This window comes from Mastigoproctus giganteus, chromosome 6, assembly GCF_048544385.1.
Source record: "Mastigoproctus giganteus isolate SK-2022 chromosome 6, ASM4854438v1, whole genome shotgun sequence".
NCBI classification, from domain to species: Eukaryota; Metazoa; Arthropoda; class Arachnida; order Uropygi; family Thelyphonidae; genus Mastigoproctus; species Mastigoproctus giganteus.
Window position 1 is genome coordinate 214,409,382 of NC_143580.1, and position 15,954 is coordinate 214,425,335.

The 15,954-nt window shown below is 34.0% G+C and overlaps 1 protein-coding gene across 1 annotated transcript in view; it reads right to left on the reverse strand.

The window, feature by feature from the left end:
- Positions 1-2,986: 2,986 nt before the first annotated feature.
- The window catches only part of LOC150084938 (disintegrin and metalloproteinase domain-containing protein 10-like), a 59,223-nt gene continuing 46,255 nt past the window's right edge, over positions 2,987-15,954 (reverse strand). The window contains exon 4 of the mRNA XM_090376396.1: positions 2,987-3,239. Within this exon, the coding sequence (XP_090232522.1) occupies positions 2,987-3,239 (253 nt within the window). The remainder of the gene's footprint in view (positions 3,240-15,954) is intronic.

Here is a 15,954-nt window from a genome sequence, read left to right on the forward strand (position 1 = left end):
AGTTCTCTTCTAGTTTTTAATCAAATCTGTGTTATTTTTCAAATAAACAAATAGATTTTTTCTTTTAATTATGGACCCACTACATTTAACAATATACACTTAAAAGATGATGTTAGAATACTCTGATGTTAAGCCTTAGTGACCATATTCTGATATGCATTTTTAAGAGGTGAAAAATAGATGTGGATTTCATATATGATGTTTTTTATATTTACATATATATTTACATATTTGATTTTTATAATATAGTTTTAACTTTTTTAAGATTGTAAGTGGTGTGAATGACTCAGGTGGAGTTTAGCACAACATTGCTGTAACTGGTAATGAGGTAGCTAATTTATGTTATGTATTCTATTTGTTCTTAAAAGAAAGTTAGTTCAAAAATGCATTTGTTTTGTATGCAGAAGAGTATTAAACTATATTGAATGTTTATTGATGTGACTCCACTATTATGCTAGTTAATTCATATAAGTTGGTCGGTGTCAATTATGTAAGAAATGTAAAGATTTTCGAATAGCTAATACAGTAATCAAACAGAATGGAAAAAAAAAATAAAGTAATAAACATAACTAATTGAAGTAAATTTATTGCATTTTATGAAGCCTCATTTTAGAAAGGATGTAGATCTGCTGGAAAAGGGTGCAAAGAAGGGCAATAAAATTGGTAAAGGGAACAAAAGGGGATGGTCCTACCAAGAAAGACTTCAATTCTACAAATTGCAGTGTCTGGAGACTGGTGAAATCTGATTTCATCATAGTGAAATCAGATTTCACTATGATGAAATCTGATTGAGGAGTTTTAAGGCCTTGAATGGATTGAGTAAGCTAAATGTTGATGGCATTCTTCCCCTTGAGCCATGACCCATGAGCATTCATTAATCCAAATGAAGAAGGATGGTTGTAGGATAGATACGTGGAAGTTTGCCTTCAGCCAGCAATTATTGATTGTTGAAACAAACTTCCATCTCTTGTTGTGGAAGTGGGGTAGTTTTAATAAATTCAAGAAAGAACTAGACAAATTATTGGAGGAGGGGACAGGTGATGTGGAATGTTGTTGTTTTTTTTTTTTTTTTTTGGTTAATACTCTATAAGCTTGCTTTCTTGCATCATTTGCTACTGCTAATATTAATGATTATGCGTATGCATGTCATTAGTTATCATTAATTCAGAAAAAAGTCTGGGAACACTATTCAGATAATGTCAGAGCATACTGGCTAAAGCTGGATCTAAATTAAAAATCTTCCATTTTTTGATTTCTGTAAGTTGGCAGGTATGCACACATTGGCAACACCACCATTCTCATTGCCATTATTTTGATCAGGTTCAGATCAGATTTCAATACTAGGTTGGTTGTTGCCAGATTGAGATTACATTGCATGCGTCACTCAGAAAATACTAAGGGATACATACAGTGTAAAATCACACCTGCTAATGTGACTCTCTTGCTGCACCTACTGCAGGGTTAATGAAGTATAGTGGATGCCATTTACTGTTATTACTTCAGGACTCAGCAAAACTGATAACAATAACCAAAGAGACAAGAATGTAGCTGTTGAGTGCTGTTTACTGATACAGAGTGGAAATGTGTACATAAAAAGGTGGAAGTCAACAGAAAGAAAACATTAAAATCAAGTAATATAGATTACTTTAATTTGACTGTGCACTATTTCTATAAGAAAATGAAACTGTCAATATTTTTGGAAATCCACGTGAATCATTAAAAACAAAATATTAAAATCAAGAATTAGAAAAGTGTTAATGCTCTACTACAAAAAGTCACATTGATAGGAATACATACAATATGTTCTTTTTTTATGGATTGATGACACCGACAATCATATGAACTGTATGGAATAAAATCAGTAACCACAAAACATGTCAGAGTTTAAGAACAAATTGGAATGTTATGTAATCACTTCCACTTCACATGTGTAAACCACGATAAGGCAAAAAAGAGCAGTCAAATCCATCATTATCCACTATTGAGCACCCTGTGAATTAGTGCAGGTTTTTCAGCTGTCACCAATATGCAAATCAGCCTATGAATACCTATTCTTCTACAGCCATAACATACAAAAAAAAAAAAAAAATCACATCTAGTGTCATATCAACTAGTACGCTATGAACAAAGTTGTTGATGCACTAAGAAAACCCCCATGTAACAAGCATCCTTAATCAAGAGAGTAAAATGACTTCTTTTGTTATAATCTTTATTGTCATAATGTATACTGCCACGGTCAGGCTGGGAAGTTTCAGTCCAGTGGCTCCCAACACTTTTGGTTGGATCTGAATCATGTCATGTTCGTTGATGGCACAAATTTCCTATTAGCCCTTGCAGGGATTGCTGCTTGGCTAGTTCATCCCTGTATATTGCTTTATACTGGACAGTATTGCACAGAGACTTCATAAAGTCCCAATCCATTTCTATGAAAACATCTTCATTTTACCACCAAAGTATAATATTCATTTCACATGTCCATGAATAAATTATCGTTGCTCCTCTTAAAGTGTCCACAACTGAAACGAGTATTTTCACTTGTAATTAATTTTGAAGGAATTCTAAGTTTTTTATCCAAATAGATTGCACTTTATGAACATCCAGTATTGGAAACTATATAATAATTATGTAATATTATTTCACGCATCTGATTTATAAAATGATTATAATGATTTTCACTAATGTTCAGTAAAAGACTGAAATATTCATTCTGATTTGAAGCTTATCAAAAACCTGATCGCTCGTTATACTTGTGCCAACTGTACACAAAATCATGAGCTAGCAGATTTTTCATTATTGTATCTGTTTGCATGAATTTTTGCATGAGTTTCTGCATGTATAGAAATAAAATAAAACTTCCACTAAATACTGGAGAAAAAAAAATTTACATTTCAGTGCACTTTTATATTTTGTAAATATTACATGAAAATAAACTATATAAGTGCACAAAGGTATATAAGTTCAGTATATATTAATTTCCTAACATGTATCATAACAATTGCCTGATGTTGATGTATATAAGGATAAGCGTTCTCCAAGAAGATATCCTATAAAGAAGAAAAATGTTCCAATATTCTAAATCAGATTCTTCTGAATTTTGTCCACTTGGACTGACTGTAGTAGGGCCGTCTTCAGAGTGATTGTGTCCCATGGGTGCAGTGGTATCCTCCTCATCATAATATTCTGGACCAAGTGTTGTTCCAGCAAATTCTCTCCTTTTATCATCAATGCAGTTTCCTTGTCTATAAATTTAAAAATAGATAAAAATATAATTTTTATAAAGATGAAACCACTTATTTTCTAGGGAGCAACTGTTTAAAAATCATATGTTATAGATGAACAATCCTCATTAGTAAAGATGGAGAGATATGTAAATTAAAAAGAGAAAAAATTTAATTTTAAAAGTTGAAACATATATACTTCACTAGATCTTAACTGTAAGCAGGATGGTGGGAAAATATAATTATACTTCTTGTGATTCATTCACTACATAGGCCTTGTGATAGGATGCACTCTCAGATAATGCAGCTCTGGCTACTTCTTTCTCAGTGCAGGTCTCAAAAATTTCCATAGTAATGAAATATAATATTTTCTATTGATTGTTGAACCTTGTGGCATCTACTAAATAATCTATCCAAGATTTACTACTGACAAAATTATGATTATCATTTTCCTGTTCAAACCTGTGAAGAAAATAGCTTCAACATAAAGAATATGGAAAATAAAAGTATACCATTCTGCATTTCCAGAGACAGAATTAAATAATAATTACTAAATAAATGAAATTACAAATTTAATTAACAATTAAACATATGAAATTATAGATATTATCATCATTATTAGCCATATGGTGCAAGGAAGCCTGAAGCTTTTGCTGCACCAGGCAAAAAAAAAAAAAATTCTGAGTTACCCTAAGAGAGAGAGAGAGAGAGAGAGAGAGAGAGAGAGAGAGAGAGAGAGAGAGAGAGAGAGAGAGAGAGAGAGAGAGAGAGAGAGAGAGAGATGATGATATCCAGCTAGGACTCTGTGTGTGCCAAGCCCATATTCACCAGATGTGAGCCCTTGGGGTTAAATATAATATTAATAATTTTAATTCATTTTACTGTTAATTAGATTATAAAAAATTATGTAAATAAGATGATTATTTGATTATATGGAGTTAGAAAGATTATACTGTTCTTTTATGGTTTATTTATTTTTTTTCTGTCAGCAAGATTTAAACTGTTTAATGCAGTGATCTTAATGCTGATAACAGAATAAACTTTTCTATCACAAGGAGTTTTACTGGTATCGCACTACTTTCAAACATATGGCATAAACAAAAGATTAATTTGATATTTATTTTAAAAGGTGAGACAATGGGTAAATAGCAGATTAAAATTTTGGTAATATAATCTCATCTCTAGGAAGTTAATATGCCAAATGAACTATCCACTAGTTTCAAACAGCCTGTGTTTGAAAGTAGTGGATAATTACTGTAATTATCTCTAGTTAATTTATTTTACAATTATTAAATTGTTATCCAAATGTCTATACCTTTTATATAAAAACTACTATATACTTTTATATAATTCATTTAACTGGATGCAAAAATAATTTTGATATCATATACTTGGATTTCAGGAAAGCGTTTGATACTGTTGCACATGGAAGGCAACTCTACAAACTGGCACAGTATGGCACTAAGGGCAAGTTGCTACAATGGATAAAGGATGGTTGAGTAGGAGAAGACAAGAGGGGTAATCAGTGGATACTGCTCTTCGTGGACCAATGTTATTAATGGAGTCCTCCCCATGATTCAGTGTTGGGCCCACTGTTGTTTTATATATTTATCAATGATATCGATAAAAGTATATCAGGCTTAATGTCCAAGTTTTCAGATGATAAGAAGGTTGGCAGGGTTGTTAATGACCGGTGTCGCCCAAAATCCCGACAGTCAGATTCCCGACATACCAATTGTATTTTAAAAAAAAACAAAGTTAGTCTATATCTCAGAAACTTTTTTGCAATAAAAAATGTTTTTCATGTAATCAAAACGGCTACTAAAAACATTAAATTTTATTTGAACACATGGAACATGTACATTTCAGTTATGCAAACAGTATATGATAATGTTAATGTTTTGTGTCATATTAATGAATAAACAACATATACTTATATATATACTAATAGAATATAATCAGTTCAAAAAAACCACATTACTGACAATAATCACAGTTTAATGATATTAAAATAACAGATTAAAATTTGCAAAAAATCATACAAATTATAATCAAACATTTAAGTATTATAATACTCTTAATAATAATATTTAAATAATCTTAAGTATTATAATAAGAAGAAAATGGGATATTTGATATTTTTTCCTGCTACCCCTTTCAAAATATCCTGCTGGTGCCATGGTCATGCCTAATGTACTTGTTGAAGAAATTCGTTAAAGTACAGCTAATAACAAATACCTGTATAATTAGTTTTAGTTATGCTAATGATTTTTATGAAAAATGTTATGCACCTGCCAAAATACATTAGTATAAATTTTTTCATACTCCAAAAGTATTCTTGTTTCAAGATTTTTATCTTTAGCATTTCAATACTATACCTATAATTATTGCTCAAATGCCCTATACAAATATCAAAATTTGACTTGAAAAATTAACAATTAAATGCATTATAATAAAGTAAAATTAATTAAGTCATTTTATTTGCTGATTGTATTTTAAAACTGTGTTTCTGTAACAGAAAATCATCTTCAAATTGAGACAGGTATTTGTTGTTAAGTTTCTTTTTTTTTTTTTTTTTATAATCTTTCTACAAAATTAATCTAATAAGGTAAATTTTTACTTACTAAAAAACCAATAAATATATACAATTATATTCATATATTTTTCCAATATAATAGATACTGTCGGAATTTTGGGCCAGACCTGTTAATGACAGTATGCTACCGCAGCAGGATCTAGAAAAGTTGGGCAGATGGGCTGAGAAGTGGCAACTGAAGTTTAACATTGACAAATGCAAAGTACTGTATATGAATAGCAGTAACACCAAAGAAACATACCAACCATGTGGTACTACACTCGTGGTGGTAGAGAATAAAAAAGACCACTTGGGGGTAATTGTGCAGTCAGATATGAAATTTTCTGAGCAGTGCATACAGAGCAGATCATGGGGTCTTGTCAATGATATACAGGAATTCCCTTTGTATAAGGTAATGGCCAGGCCATGCCTTGAATACCATGTACAGGTCTGGAGGCCTCATTTTAGGAAGGACGTAAGAGTTGTTAGAACGAGTACACAGAAGGGCAACAAAATTGGTGAACCCATTCAGAAATGAACCTGCTGAATGGTTTCAGCAGACTCAATGCTGATAGAATTCTTCCTCTTGCTCAGATTATTCACCTGAGGGGACATAAATTCAAATTGAGGAAAGACAGTTGTAGAATATATGTGTGGAAATTTGCTGTAGCCAGCAGATGCTTGGCTGTTGAAACAAACTTCCATCTGTCATTGTGGAAGTTAACAGCTTAAATAAATTCAAGGAAGGACTGGACAAACTTTTAGAGTGAAAGGATGGGTGAAATGGGATTTTTTTTTTTTTTTGTGGCTGATGCTGTATAAACGTGCTTTCTTGCATCATATGCCTCTACTAATGCTAATTTAGATAATAAAATTCATATTTTAAAAATAATCATAACTTAGAATCTAGTTATTCTGAGTATTTTCTTTTTAACTTCATGTGACAGCTGAGGTTGAGGCCGCACTTGACACCCTATACCCTATTCACACCACTCATGTTTGTGCTAATGTACCCATAATAGTGTCAAGGGAAAATGTCATTGTTAACATTTTGAAAGAGAATTCCTTGCATAATGTGCAGAATATTCATCCAGAGAGAGAGAGACAGTCTCTCTCCAAAGGAAAGTACGTGATTCGCAGTTCACACTTTGGAGACAGTTGATCAATTCCCACAATGTCTGGTAATCCTAAATATAATGCAAGAATTGCAAAAATTTTAAGCAGTAATAGCCATTTGTTTCAATTTACTTTGTTCCTATCTAACTTTATTAGGTTTTACAGGAACTAAGGATGCTACCATTCACCAACTGCCATTTTAATTCATGTTCAAAACTTCATAAATTGCATTGATTTATTGTAAAAAAGAAACACTTCCTATTTTCTACCTGGATAACAACAGAGATATGATTTGCCACTAACAATCTTTATAGTCTTCAGAGAGGAGTGGGGTATCCAATGAGATGCAATTTTTTTTCTTTTTCAAATGTTTAATCAAATGGCCAAAACTGTACATTGGCTGAAGCCAAGAACACAAACAATCTTACCTTAAGTTATCCTTTGACCTTCTTGTAACAGTTCTTGGATATTTTTTTTCAACAACTCTCGTTGTGGCATGTCAAGGCCTTCAAAAATAAGGTTTATTTTCAACACTAGACTCACCAAAAAGAGATAGAGATCATAGTTCTATCAATTTGAATATGTAAGCAAACCTCTTGTTAAGATTATCTTGATATTAAATGCAGATTTAGCCATGTGCTGTTTCAATTTTCACAAATGTTCTGTTTTTCCTTGGTCAACTCTTTGTGTGACCATCATCATAAAACACAGTTTCACATGTCGCTCACATCCTGCAACGGAGAAAGTGATATGAAGGAGTTTTTCAGCATATATTCACTAACACCTAACAAACAAAATGCTATATAAACACAACTTATTTAGAAAATATTGAGGTCTATGCAGAAATAATTGATTAATCCTTGTATCTGGAAAATTACAGTTCCCCATGAAAATACATTTATATCTGCTTTTCCCATTTTCTCTCTCTCTCTCTCTCTCTCCTCTATATATATATAATAATAATATATATATATATATGTAGAGAGAGAGAGAGAGACTGATTCAATATCTTGACATTTCTTATCTGAGTCAAGAAATATTTTTCTTGACTCACTCTGGTAGCAGTTTTCTCTGCAATTATATCTCTTCCTCCTTTTGTCATATATGTCTTTCCTATATACTTATTTACTGTACTTAAAATCTACATACAGTATATCAGAATTCTGGCATTCCCATTATGTCAGCATTTGTTAATTTAATCAGTACTTCCAATTCATAAAATTTATTAACTGTACTCCTAGTATAGCCATAAAAATATGAGAAATGCTATGTTTTTTGTAATCCTAATGTCCCAAATACAGTTTTTTTTTTTTTTTTTTTTTTTATGGCCATTCTGTCTCTTCCCCCCACCCCAGAAATTTTCTGATCTTGTTTTATTTATTTATAAAATTAGTAAAGTTAATAAAATTAATTTTCTTTTGTACTCAATGTCGAATGCAGCCAAAGGAGTTACACTTTCACTGTAGCTATTGTTTAAATGCAGAAAATGTGTTGGCACATTTTTTATTATTTATTATGTGTAGGCAAAAAAAAAAGTGCTGTTATATCAGCTGCAATTAAAAAGCTGATGAGCCATCACTTTCCACAGTCCCATGGTCTTATAACCAATTTTAGCTTTTGCTAAATTATCATTATAAGAACCCACATCATATCTGTGAGTGTAGTTTGCCTCACAAAAGTCCAAACCACATATAAAAGCAACAAGCATGAATTTAAAAACTTATAAAAACAGTCATTTAATACACTGTGGCTACTAGTAATGCATTGAATTTTGTTTGAGGGGTGGGCTTGTATGTTTCACTCTAGTGGCTTTTAAATGGGATCAACATATGTACAATTATATAATATAAATGTATTTTATAAGGCCCAGATATAATACCCTCCATAGTCCTGAAAACACGTTGATCTGACTTTTCCTTCTCAAGATGAGTAATGCCCTGCACACTTTAATTTATATAGAGTGTTTCAAAAGTATGCACACAAAACAAAAAGAATGCAAAATAATAACTAAAAAGAGGTCACATAAATATGTGCCTGATTTCAAATGGTTATATGCCATTCAAATTTTAAAAAATGGCTGTGGAGTTTTGCATGGTAAAACAATAAAAATAAATAAGAACAAGAGACATGTACCCAGCATGAATAAAAATTTTACTAGGTGCATACATGTCTGCTTATTATTATTATTTTCTACCATTCAAAATTATATATGTATTAGCCAACTATAAAACTACTGTCCACATATAACAACTTGACAAATTTGAGTCTCTCAAAGATTTGTCAGACTATTGCAATTTTCATCAAAATCAGACCAATATAAACTTGGCAAAATTTTTTTTTTTTTTTTTTTCATAAAATGTTGAGTTATTTCTGTAGATAAATGGAAACATGTTTCAGATGTTTGGGAATTATTCAGTAAGAAACAGTGATGTTGACACCAAATTTTCAGTATATATCCTGTTAATCCCTGGAAAGGATCTAGGATCAGTTGTGATTCAACAGTTCCCACTTACCATAAATCTGAGTAATAAAACTCACCTATCATTAATCAATGTAAAGCTTTAGATGTTTCAGCATTACTCAGGAAAGAAAAGTCAGACAAACTTTTCAGTGTATGTTTTGCTGGTCTCTGGGGAAGTTTGAGGACCATTTCCAATTCCATGCCTTCCTGTTTTTTTCTCAGGTAAATCTATATATATAAATGAAAATAAGGTTTTGGATGTTCAGGCTCAAGAAAGAAAGGTCAGATTGACACCATATTTTCAGTTCACATTTTATCAATTCGAGAAATTTTAGGTCCAGTTCTGATTCCACAGTCCCTAAGTTTCCAGCAGAAATACTGTGATAAATATGGATAAGCAAACCAAATCCTTTTCAGGATTTCTTCACAATTTTTCTTCTGAACCTTCTGGACCCCTGTGCAGTCGGGCTCTCCCCACTAAAAATAACTGCTACACAAACTCACCTCGCAACTGCCCACCATAAACATCACTTTTTTGAGTAAAGCATAGATGTTCTTAACTTCTGAGGCACATTATTTAATAAAACTTGTTTACAGTGTATCTGGAGCTTGAGTAAAAGTGTGTGGCAGTTATTTATGCATGTTTACTGATTACTAAACCAAAGTCCATTTGTTTCTATCGCGTAAAGATTTTTCACAATTCATTAACAAAATATTACTTAGGTATTATACGCAAATGTGTACATAACTATTGTTTCTGCAATGGTTTACAAGTTTTAACCCCCTTATTTGTAATCAGTATCAAATATTTGCCTCAAATACAACAGGTTGTGCATGTTTAACCCGTAGCTACATATACTGCAAGGTAGCTGACCTTGACCCAGGAAGGTAGACGGCCCCCGACCCCGCTCTTCCAGCCTATCTGTGATTCCCAGAATTTTATTTTCCTAGTGGAATCTGGGAGACTCCTGTGTGTAGTTATGGGTTAAACTTGTCTGAGCATGCACTCACTTGTTTGTACAGTCCACTCAACCACAGAGCCTATATAAGTGGCACATCCCTTATGCAATCACAGTACTCCTGTAAAAACTATCGTGAGCTCTCATTGTGTGTTAGTTTTCTTTTAGTATGGCAACTAGAAAGTGTATAAACAGTCCCGACATAATTTGTTACATATGTGGTTTTGTTCCTGGAAAGCAGAGGCGAAATATTACCGATTTTGTAAAAAAATTGTATTATGCATACTTTGATATGAAACTAGGCAATCAGGATAAATCATGGGCACCGCATAAAGTATGCCATACATGTGTCGAACATCATAGAAAATGGAGTCAAGGAAAAAAGGTGTGCTTGCCCTTTGCTATTCCTATGGTGTGGCGTGAGCCAGTAAGCCATGCCGAATGTTATTTTTGTATATGTGACGTTAAAGGTTACAATTCAAAAAAAATAAAAAGAACATCAAATATCCAGATCTACTGTCAGCTATAAGACCGGTTCTGCATGGACCTGTCTGCCTGTAAAACCTCCATCAGCAACTTTGGAGTCCACATCTTCTTCCACCGAAGCAGAAACTAAAGAGGTTAGTGAAGAGGAATGTTATCAACCAGAAAATATTTTAATGCCACAGCAATTCACACAAGTCGAACTGAACAATTTAATAAGGAACTTAGGTCTTCCAGAGTATGCTGCTACAATTCTGGGATCCAGATTTCAAGTGAAGAACTTACTTGCTCCAGGTACATCATTTTCCTGGTACAGAAATCGTGAAAGGGAGTTTATACAGTATTTTTCACAAAAAGGTACTCTCGTATATTGCAGTGACATCACTGGTTTAATAAGTGCCTTAGGAGCTCCATCCTATGTTCCTAGTGAATGGAGACTATTTATAGACTCTTCTAAGACTAGTTTAAAAGGTGTTCTCTTGTATAATGGAGATAAGTACACATCTGTGCCAGTTGCTCATTCAGTCTACTTAAAAGAAATTTATGACAATCTAAAGTTGCTTCTGGAGAAAATTAAATATCAAGATCACGAATGTCAACTATGTGGAGACTTAAGTGTTATGTGTGTTGTTGGAGCAACAAGGTGGGTACACTAAAATGCCACACTTTATTTGTGAATGGGATAGCAGAGCTAAAGCGCTGCATTGAACAAAGAAGCAATGGCCTGGGAGGCACATTTTGACTCTGAGGGGTCAAAAAATATTGTGTACGAAAGTTTGGTGAAGCCAGATAAAATACTTTTACCTCCACTGCATATCAAATTTAGGCATAATGAAGCAATTTGTTAAAGCATTGAATAAGGATGGCAACTGCTTTAAGTACCTTTGAACACGTTGTTTAAACCGGGAAATTTACTGAACCAGTTCAGTAAATTTCCCGGTTTATCTGACGCAAAACTTAAGGAGGGTACCTTCACTGGTTCCCAAATTAGAAAATTGGTTTTAGACGGTCAGTTTGAAACTACTATGACTGATGTTGAAAGGGAAGCCTGGATTGCTTTTAAAAGTGTAATGGAAAACTTTCTAGGAAATCATAAATCACAGGATTATGAGAAAATTGTTCAAAATATGCTCGAAAAGCTTCGCAATTTACGTTGCAATATGAGCATCAAAATTCACTTTTTGTATGCCCATCTTGATTTTTTCCCCAAAAATCTTGCACAGATGAGCGAAGAACAAGGGGAGAGATTCCATCAGGACATAAAGGAAATGGAGCAGAGGTACCAGGGAAGGTAGAATACAAGCATGATGGCCGACTACTGCTGGTGTTGAAAAAGAGAGAAACCTGGCACTACGTAAAAGAAAAACGGTTAAACGGTCTTTTCAAACAAAGAGACGAAGGTCTGATTAATGAAAGTTTCAGAATTTTGATTAATACTTATTAGTATTTACATATTTTTTGATATATGAAAATGTAATCCTATCAATTTGTCATTACTAAATACAATAAAGTTATATACGTTCATAAAAAACAATACTATTTTATTTCTTAAATTGTGATGTATCTGGATGTGATAGAAAAAAATTAAGTATATTTGAAATCACAGCAACATATTTTGGCAGTAGGACCCATTGAAATTCAAACCCCAGTGAACAAACTTAAATTTGTAAACTAATGTAATTGAATACTCTTGAAACATTACACAATAAATTACCAAACTTGTTTAAAATTTAAACACTCTTAACTCTGTAACTGTTCAGTATTGGACAGGTTTATATGACTTTTTTTTTTTTTTTTTTTTATTCTTACTTTGGATCCTAAAATATGTCCCAGAATTGTTTGCACATATTTCTTAAAAAACCCCTTTATGCATAAGTGTTCCAAAAATAAAAAAAATAGGTGACTTGTACATATTGTGCAGAGAAATAGAGTGGGCCAGTAAATCAGAATGTCTTATAATGGAGGATTTCACCTTTCCAGATATTGACTGGAACTTGTGGGTTGGTCACTCGCACACTAGCAAGACTTATTGGATGACTGTTTTCTACAGCAACATGTTTAGCATTAGTAGAGGCATATGATGCAAGAAAGTAAGCTTATGCAGCATCAGCCAAAAAAAAAAAAAAAAAACCCACTCCCATTTCACCCCTCTGTTCATTCCAAATACCTGTCCAGCTCAGCCTTAAATTTATTTAGGCTATCAACTTCCACAACAAGGGAAAAAAGTCTGTTCTACTACCCACTGGCTAAAGGCAAACTTCTGCACTTCTATTCTACATCTGTCTTTCCTCAATTTGAATTTATGCCCTCTCAGTTGATTATTCAGAGCAAGAGAAAGAATCCCATTAGCATTGAGCATGTTCAAACCATTCAAGGCTTTATACACCTCAATCAGATCACCTAGCAGGTACCTAGTCTCCAGACACTGAAATTTGCAATACTTAAGCCTTTCTTCGTAAGAGCAACCCTTTGTTCCATTCACTAATTTTGTTGCCCTTCTCTGTACTTGTTCCAGCAGCTCTACATCCTTCTTGAAATGAGGCCTCCAGACCTGTATACAGTATTTAAGGTGTGGCCTGACCATTGCCTTATACAAGGGGATAAACACCTCCTTATTCCTGCTAGAAAAATTCCTGTATATCATTGACAAGACACCATGAGCTACTCTTGCAGACAGTCTGCACTGCTCAGAAAACATCATATCTGCCTGCACAATTACCCCAGGTCCTTTTCGTTCTCTACCACTGTCAGTGTAGTAACACACAGTTAATACATTATTCTGGGGTTACTGTTTCCCATATGTAGTACTTTACATTTGTCAATGTTAAACTTCATTTGCCACCTCTCAGCCCATCTGCTCAACTTTTCTAAATCCTATTGCAGCAGTACTGTCAGTAGTGTCCTTAACAACCCTGCCAACCTTTGTATCGTCTGCAAACTTGGACATTAAGCTTGATATACCATCATCAATATCATTTATAAATACAGAAAACAACAATGGACCCAACACTGAACCCTGAGAGACACCACTAATAACATTAGTCCACGATGAGCAGTGTCCATTGATTACCACTCTGTCTTCTCCCCCTCAGCCATCCCTTTATTCACAGCAGCAATTTGCCTCCAATGCCACACTGCTCCAGTATCAAAGCCTTTCTAAGATCCAAATATATAATATCAAAGTTATTCCCTGCATCCAGTTCCTTTGTGAACACATCATAGTATCCAATCAAATTAGTCAGCAAGACCTTCCCTTAACAAAACTCTCATAATTATGGCTATGGGTCTGCTTACTTCTTTTGCTGCTTTCTTTAATATAACTGGATAGATGCCATCCACCCCGGGTGCCTTTTTTATGTTTATCTTCAACAATTTCTCTTCCAATTTCCTCTCAGTTATTATAAAATCATCTAGCTTGCTGCCAGAGTTTACTTCACCTCTGGCATTCCCCTTGCTGAATAACTCCTCATGTGTGAATGTAGATGCAAAATACTCATTTAATTTGTTAGCCACCTGAGCAGGATCATCAACAGTTGAACCATCAATATCCAGTGGACCAATCTGATTCATCCCTTTCCTTCTAGAGTTTGCATAGGTAAAGAACTCTTGTTTTTCTTTGCATCCTTTGACAAGGATTTCTCATAATCTGCCTTTGCCTGCCTAATCTCCTTTATCACATGGTTACAAACCATCTTATATCTATCATACGCTTCCATGTCACCCATTAATTTATATATATCCCATGCATTTTTCTTCTCTGCCACATGTCTCATTAGTTCATCTGACATCCATTTAAACAATATTTCTTAGTTAGCATGTAAAGCCTAGTAGCTTCCAAGATAAATTCTTTGAATGCTTTCCATTTTGAATTTGCTGTTGGTAACATCATCAGTTGGTCCCACCATATAGAATTTAAATACGGTCCTCAGACCACCATATTTCGCCTTTACAAAAGCAAAAACCCTTCCCTTTACCCCTGATGGTAGTTACCTCTTTGAGTAAATCCCACTTCAGCACATTGTAATCACTGCCAACTAGTGGTTCCTTTATCTGCAGATTCTTAATGCATGAAGAATCACTACTGATAATCAAATCAAGAGTATTACTCTCTCTGGTTGCCTCCCGAACATTTTGATGTAGAAAACAATCATCCAATAAATCCACAAAAGCCTTGCTAGTGTGTGAGCGACCAACCCCCAAATTCCAGTCAATATCTGGGAAATTAAAATCCCCCATTATAAGACTCTCTGATTTACTGGCCCACTCTATTTCCCTGTACAGTTTCTTATTATACTCATCAGAGTCATTATGTCTATAGCACACTCCTACTCTCAATTTTGATCTCCCAATGCTTATGTCACATCAAACTGACTCGACACTGCACTGTCCAGCGATTTTGACTGGCTTCACTTCCTTGGATTTTATGTGTTTCTTAACTAATAGCATAACCCTTCCTGTACACCTCAAATTACAGTTCTGCATTCCTTATATCTGTGTGATACCACGTCTCTGATATCCTAACAATATCTGCCTTAGATGTTTTGAGCAATACCTCAAATTCATCAAATTTATTTACCAAACTTCTAGCATTGGTGTACACGCAAGTATACATGCACCTGTTCCTATTCTTAGCTACCCTAACACAACCCATGTGTTTACTTGTACCACAATGACTCCCAGCAGTCTCTGAAATACCCTGCATTTTGGTTTCCGGGCTGCTGCTCATTCCAATAGAAACAATGCAAGAATCACTTTCACCTCTGCCAGTGGCTACTGTTAATCTATTAGTCCTTGTATCCCACCAAGCTAGCAGTTTTCCGACCCACCTAACACTGCCTCGATAGCATCAGCAAATATTCTTGCACCCTTTCTATTTAAGTATATCCCATCTCTGTAGAAGCAGTCTGTCCTGTTTACAAGTACAGACCAGGCTGAAAAAAATTCTACCCCTTGAGCCTTGCACAATCTTTCCAGGGCCGAATTGATTGACAAGGCTCTCATCATATACTCCCTCCTATCGTGTCTGGGCAGAATTGCAGAAACTTTCAATTTCAACCCTAATTCACGGCTTTTTTTTTCAACAGTGACCTGTACTTGTTAAATAATTCTGCCAGTCTCCTACTCTTAATATCATTAGTAATA